General features: G+C 42.9%; 1 protein-coding gene across 1 annotated transcript in view; it reads right to left on the reverse strand.

Annotated features, from left to right (window-relative positions):
• Positions 1 to 32: 32 nt before the first annotated feature.
• Positions 33 to 7144, reverse strand: part of LOC107088894 (transmembrane protein 41A-B-like) — a 12139-nt gene continuing 5027 nt past the window's right edge. Inside the window, exons 2-5 of the mRNA XM_015381362.1 lie at positions 5881 to 6031; positions 5633 to 5794; positions 997 to 1135; positions 33 to 912 (exon numbers count right to left, since the gene is read on the reverse strand). Of these exons, the coding sequence (XP_015236848.1) occupies positions 677 to 912; positions 997 to 1135; positions 5633 to 5794; positions 5881 to 6031 (688 nt within the window). The 3' untranslated portion in view covers positions 33 to 676. The remainder of the gene's footprint in view (positions 913 to 996; positions 1136 to 5632; positions 5795 to 5880; positions 6032 to 7144) is intronic.

A 7144-nucleotide genomic window follows, 5' to 3' on the forward strand; every position in this document is an offset into this window, starting at 1 on the left:
ATATATATATATATATATATATATATACTGTTGTTCATTGTGTGTCTTTTTCAAACGATGGTATTTTGACTAAATTCCGCTTCAGTCAGAGAAAATTGGAGCAGGTTGGTGACGTTACTTTAAATCACAAAGAGGTTATTCTCTGCTTTTACAGACAACACTGCAATCTGCTGAGCAATCTGCAAAATAGGAGATGTTGGAAGTAAACACGCTTAGCAGCCAACATTCACATCACAAATCTATTTTCAATAGAACAAAATAAAGGTTTGATCGTCTTCAGGCGGACAGTTGATCTTTTCTCTTTAAGAGATAATCATCAATTTCTGGAAAATGTGATTTTAATTCTTTGCATTTAGGATGAAGTCTTAGCTTCAGTGACCTCTAAGGGGATTTTCCTAAAGCAAACCCAAAGGGATTTTAAATCCCACTTCAGGAAACTTTATAATAACTTTTCCATTTTAATATTTCACTTAATTTATGAACCTTTGAAAAGGACTAAATGTAACCGGATAAGAGCATGAGGTCATAACAAACATCGGCCTGAATGTCTTGAGTCTCCACAGTGACCTTAGAGAAATCTCACTTCTGGCGTGGATTAAAGGTCGCATGCTTTCATCTAGTGGTTTCTTTCCCCACCTGAGTTCTTTTAGTATTTAGTCCCTTTCTCATCTTTCAGTCATCTTCTCTTCCTATCCTGGCTGATTTCCACCTGACTGGTGCCATTACTGTCGACGCCGTCCACCTTGAGGTGAGCTCTGCCGTAGTGTTTGATCAGTGCTCCGGGCAGCAGGGCCATGAGAGCGATAGCCAGGAGCTGAGCCAGGGTCCCCCAGGAGAAAATGTCGTCCAGAGAGGAGATCTGGGACAGAATGGAGCCCGTACGGACACAGATGAAGTTATACGGGATCAAACCTGGAGGTGGAAACAGAGCAGCAGATGTGAGATCAGACCTACTGTTTAGTTATTTTCATTTTTATGGTTTGTGAGTTAGCTCACCTATTAATACAGAGAAGAAGAAAATAGATATAGGGATGTTGAGGACAGGACAGGTGATGTTAAGGAACCAGTTAGGAGTCATGGGGAAGAAACGAAGGAAAAGCAGGAAGAAGAATAAGCTGCTACGGTTCTCTTCCACCTATAAGGAGGAGGAAGGACCAGGAAGAGGTGCAGGAAGAAAACAGAGGAAGGTTCAGCAGGCATTAAAAAAAAAGAAAAATGTTTTTAGGATTTAGGAAAAATTTATAAGTTACATACATTAATTGAAAATGAGAGAATTTGCTTTATATTAGTGAAACACTTCATGATAACTTGTATTAACAAACCATTAGAGAAGCCCACAAACCCAAAATTATTCATAGACTTGGCAGACTGTAAGAGAATTTAATTCAACCAAGAAGCTGTTTTTTGATTGCAAATGAAACATGGATAAAAACTCAATCTAAAAGCATTAAAACAAACAGATGAAAGGGAGGTATTGCTGATACTGATTTCACTATTTGTAGGTGGGAAGATAAAAGCAAAGATTAAAAAACTAAATATTTCCACCATATAGGGAAGTAACCCAAAATAGCAGCTAATTTACATACCACAGGATTTTGTTTGCAAGGACTGTTAAATTTAAACAAAAAATAATCAGTACTCTATATATTTATACAGTATATGCAGCACAATTTGACTTCAAAACCAAACCGTGATTTCTGTGTAACAGAACTGGTTAAATTGAATTTATAGTGAATTCTTGTTATTGATGTCACAACATGAAAAACTATCATAAGACTGTTCTGCACCATTTTCAGCTGGTACTTGATCTCTGTCATTTGGATACTAAAAGATCCAAAGTATTACTGGTGAGAAAATTCAGTTCTTTCAATTCCTAAGATTATTGTTAACATATTGATTGAAGAACATTTTACACAGCACCGACTTTATCAACCTTAGGACCACAACTTTTTACACAGGTGTTCCCAGATCGAGATTAGCATCAATACAAGCACTTAAAGTATAATGTGTGGCAGCATTTAGCTTCTTGGAGCATCATCTATAGCTATATTTACATGGTAATAAGCAATCTGAATAAGCTGCCGGTCACACTGAACATGCATCACGTAAAGATGCCAGTCAGAATATTCTGATCAGATCTGGAAGGATTAGAATGAAATTATATTCCGATTGACAATCCAGGCTTTCACGTAAACGCTTGTTAAGATCGTGTTATTTTGAAAGAGGCAGGCCAGCTGTGCACAAGATATTCCCATCGACACCATTCCACTATATATTTTCAGTCCAGTCGGCAGTTTTATTCTATATATCCATCCATCCATCCATCCATCTTCCTCCGCTTATCCGGGGTCGGGTCGCGGGGGCAGCAGCTTAAGAAGGGAGGCCCAGACTTCCCTCTCCCCAGCCACTTCTTCCAGCTCTTCAGGAGGAACCCCAAGGCGTTCCCAGGCCAGCCGAGAAACATAGTCTCTCCAGCGTGTCCTGGGTCTTCCCCGGGGCCTCCCCCCGGTGGGACGTGCCCGGAACACCTCACCAGGGAGGCGTCCAGGAGGCATCCTAAACAGATGCCCAAGCCACCTCAACTGGCTCCTCTCGACGTGGAGGAGCAGCGGCTCTACTCCGAGTCCCTCCCGGATGACCGAGCTTCTCACCCTATCTCTAAGGGAGAGCCCAGCCACCCTACGGAGGAAACCCATTTCGGCCGCTTGTATCCGCGATCTCGTTCTTTCGGTCATGACCCAGAGTTCATGACCATAGATGAGGGTAGGAACGTAGATCGACCGGTAAATCGAGAGCTTCGCTTTTTGACTCAGCTCTCTCTTCACCACGACGGACCGGCACAGTGCCCGCTTCACGGCAGACGCTGCACCAATCCGCCTGTCGATCTCCCGCTCCCTTCTTCCCTCATTCGTGAACAAGATCCCAAGATACTTAAACTCCTCCACTTGGGGCAGGACGCCCCCCCTGACCCGGAGAAGGCACTCTACCCTTTTCCGGCTCAAGACCATGGCCTCGGATTTGGAGGCACTGATCCCCATCCCGGCCGCTTCACACTCGGCTGCGAACCGATCCAGCGAGAGCTGCAGATCACGACTTGATGAAGCCAACAGGACCACATCATCTGCAAAAAGCAGAGACGCAATCCTAAGGCCACCAAAACGGATCCCCTCAACACCTTGGCTGCGCCTAGAAATTCTGTCCATGAAGGTAATGAACAGAATCGGTGACAAAGGGCAGCCCTGGCGGAGTCCAACTCTCACTGGAAACGAGCCCGACTTACTGCCGGCAATGCGGACCAGACTCTGACACCGGTCATACAGGGACCTGACAGCCCGTATCAAAGGGCCCGGCACCCCGTACTCCCGGAGAACCCCCCCACAGGGCCCCCCGAGGGACACGGTCGAACGCCTTCTCCAAGTCCACAAAGCACGTGTAGACTGGTTGGGCGAACTCCCATGCACCCTCCAGGACCCTGCTGAGGGTGTAGAGCTGGTCCAGCGTTCCACGACCAGGACGGAAACCACACTGCTCTTCCTGAATCCGAGGTTCGACTATCCGACGGACCCTCCTCTCCAGCACCCCCGAATAGACCTTGCCGGGGAGGCTTAAGAGTGTGACTCCCCTGTAATTGGAGCACACCCTCCGGTCCCCCTTTTTGAACAGGGGGACCACCACCCCAGTCTGCCAATCCAGGGGGACTGCCCCCGATGTCCATGCAATGTTGAAGAGTCGTGTCAGCCAACACAACCCCACAACATCCAGGACCTTGAGGAACTCCGGGCGGATCTCATCCACCCCCGGGGCCCTGCCACCGAGGAGCTTTTTAACCACCTCGGCGACCTCGCCCACCGAGATTGGAGAGCCCAGCCCAGAGTCCCCAGGCCCAGCTTCCTCAATGGAAGACATGTTGGTGGGATTGAGGAGGTCTTCGAAGTACTCCGCCCACCGACCCACAACGTCCCGAGTCGAGGTCAGCAGCACACCATCCCCACTATAAACAGTGTTGGTGCTGCACTGCTTCCCCCTCCTGAGACGCCGGATGGCGGACCAGAATCTATATACTCATGTCTATATCAATTCTAAAAGAAGTTTCATTTTTATTTTTGAGTCAAACATAATTGAGGCAGGCAGGCATAGCTAATAAGCGATTTTATCATCATGCAAATTCACTGAAAAAACTGATCAAAATCGATAAACGAAATGGGAATGTATAGCCTGTTTATGTTTGAATATTTTGCAAAAATATGTTGCTGTGCATAATGGGGTTTTGCATCTGTTTACATTATTCCATTTCATTGCCCACATGCCACCTAGACTGGCAGTGAATGCTCACACACCTCTGAGCTTTCATGTTTTAATTCTTGAAGAGCTGCCTTTCTGCCTCTATATTGTATTGTTTTATGTTGGTATTTTTACATCACTCTGGCTTATGTTGTAGACCTAATATGTGTGTTTGAGTGTCTGGCTGGCTTCATACAAGTATGGACATTACGCAGCAGCAGTCACTGTCGCGTCTGTGTTAATAATCAAAGCCACTAAAACTGCTTTATAGAAGTCTCGGTGATGGTTGTTGTGTGATGACTGAAGATAGATCGGTTAATTTACAATGTTTGTTCGTATTATGTTTCACATTTGAGACGCGAACCTGATGATGATGATTTCAGGCTTTGATGGGCCATGAAGCTCTTCATCAACTCTGTTGCAAGCTTCAAAATGGTCTCCAAACCAGTGATAAACTAGAGTGTTCATTTTTTGAATCCTTGACAGACGCACTTGGCAAAACTTGCATCCTGAAATTAATGTTTTCCTACCATAGTTTTTCCAACCACCTTGGTGAATATTTCAGTGTGACTGGCAATTCTCCAATTCACCCTCATTCCATACCCTGTTTTACACATTTTGACTTCATACAGGAAGCACTAAAACCGGGGCCTTAAAAACTAATGATATCAAATTAAAGGACTTTTCAAGGATGGGTGTCTTTTTATGGATGTTTATAATAGTTCAAGGCCCTGAACTTATTTTCTTTTTGATACCAAAATATTTCAATAATAATAATAATAATACTTATACTTCAGCAATAGTACCAAGGTGTTACTTAATTGTATCTCTTATACTATATCCGTTGGTTGTGCTGTTCTTTTTACATCTCTTTGCAGGTGATGAAGCAGACTGAAAATGTTTTATCATTATCTCCCCTTTTATCTCCTCTTTCTTTCATCTTTTTTTCCCTTTTTTTCTGTTTTTCCTTTCCTGTTCTACTTACATTGAAGAATCCATATAATCTGTAATACTCCCTGCATGAATTATAATAAAGCTATTTACATGCATAAATTAAGCAGAACACTATGGCCAAAGCTGTACTGCTCCACTTATGAAAGCAAAATCTGCTGGGGTCTTTTTGGCATGAAGACAATTATTCAAATTGTGACATTGCCAGACAGGACACTGTTAAAAAAAAAAAAAAACAAAAAAAAACAAACAAAACATTTAAGGACATGTGGGAACCCTGTTTTATTCCACTTTAAAGACTGAGCGCTGACAACAAATATTCAGATTTAGATATTTCCATTCAAAACACAGTTAAAGTAATTTCTGATTGAACTACAGAGCCCTGCACAGACATGCCTACCTTCCTCTGCAGCAGAGCCACCTTGTCAGGGAAGAAGTAAACCACATACTGCTTCCCAAACGTCGAGGACAGCAGGAAGCAGAATGTGGAGCCGAAAGTGGAGAGCAGGCAGGCCAATATCAGACCCACCCAAGGTCCAAATATCGCCCCACCCAACATGTTCTGAAAGAAGACAGGAGAAACAAGTAGTTGGAGTTTTCAGTTCTATGAGTTTTTTTTGTTTTTGTTTCTTTCTATGCGTTTCTCACCAGGAAGGACGAGCCAGGTATGGCGAAGGACTGTTTATAAAGGTATGCGCTACAGAACAGCAGCAGAACGTAGCCATAGTTTTCCGTCTTGTAAAACTTTAGCGTGTTGGCAAGTTCCCGCAGAGACTCTAAGTCTGAAGGGAACTTCAACCTGGATGGAAAAACACAGAGGACCAAACCTTAGTACCCAGCTTATATCCCCCCATTTAGGCATCTGTTAATAAAATCAGGCTTTGATAAGGTGGTTGCCACACAATAACCAGGATACTACCTTATTACAAGGACATTTTGTCCTAATTTTGAGGTTGTAATGGCCTTTGCCGTCATTTCTGTCAAAAAAGTTTACCACATCATTTCTATTGATTGACAATTTAGATCTGAAGTATAACCATAGAGACATGTCTACGAATTAAATCCTACTAAAAAAAAAAAATTACTATCAATCAGTGGAGTTCACTTATCGATAAAAAGCACTCGCAGAAAAACACTATGCTACTGTGCATTTAATAGGGAAAGGAAACAGCAAACAGCAGATTTTTTTTTAAGTCTTAGGGATTCTCAGTCGGATATTTTAATTTACCAGAAATTCCTCTTGTCTTGTGTTTTTTTTTCTTCTCTTTTTTTGTGATTTTATTTCTCTGCATTACCAACAAGCCCCTATCAACGAGTCCTATCATGAAAAAAAGGTTAATTGTGCGACCTGAGTAACGTGCAGTAACGGGGTGTCGGCAATGGTAACTGCGTTACAGTTACAATCAAAGTAATTAGTTAGATTACCTTGTTACTAAAAAAAGGTTAGTAGCGGCGTTACTTTCAACACCGTTATGGCACTTCTCTCTCAACATCTCCAGATGGGATGTGGCAGCACTAAAATCTTACATAATAAGATAGGGTTAAGGGAGGTAGGGTTTATAATTCAAGTCAGTTTATTTCTATAGCACCAATTCACAAGACATGTCATCTTAAGGCACTTTACAGTTCAACCAGATCATACAGTCAAATTGATTCAAAGTTTTCTATCTAAGGGAAACCACTTGGTTGCATCGAGTCATTGATTCATATACAATCCCTCACACTAAGCATGGTTCTAGCGACAGTGGAGAGGAAAAACTCCCTTTTAACAGGAAGAAACCTCCAGCACAACCAGGCTCAGTGTGAGCGGCCATCTGCTGAGGCCGACTGGGAGTTAAGGGATAAGGTAGGGTTAAGGAAGTAGAGTTAATAATAAGGTAGGGTTAAGGAAGTAGGGTTAATAATAAGGTAG

This window comes from Cyprinodon variegatus, unplaced genomic scaffold, assembly GCF_000732505.1.
Source record: "Cyprinodon variegatus isolate N-32 unplaced genomic scaffold, C_variegatus-1.0 Scaffold232, whole genome shotgun sequence".
NCBI classification, from domain to species: domain Eukaryota; kingdom Metazoa; phylum Chordata; class Actinopteri; order Cyprinodontiformes; family Cyprinodontidae; genus Cyprinodon; species Cyprinodon variegatus.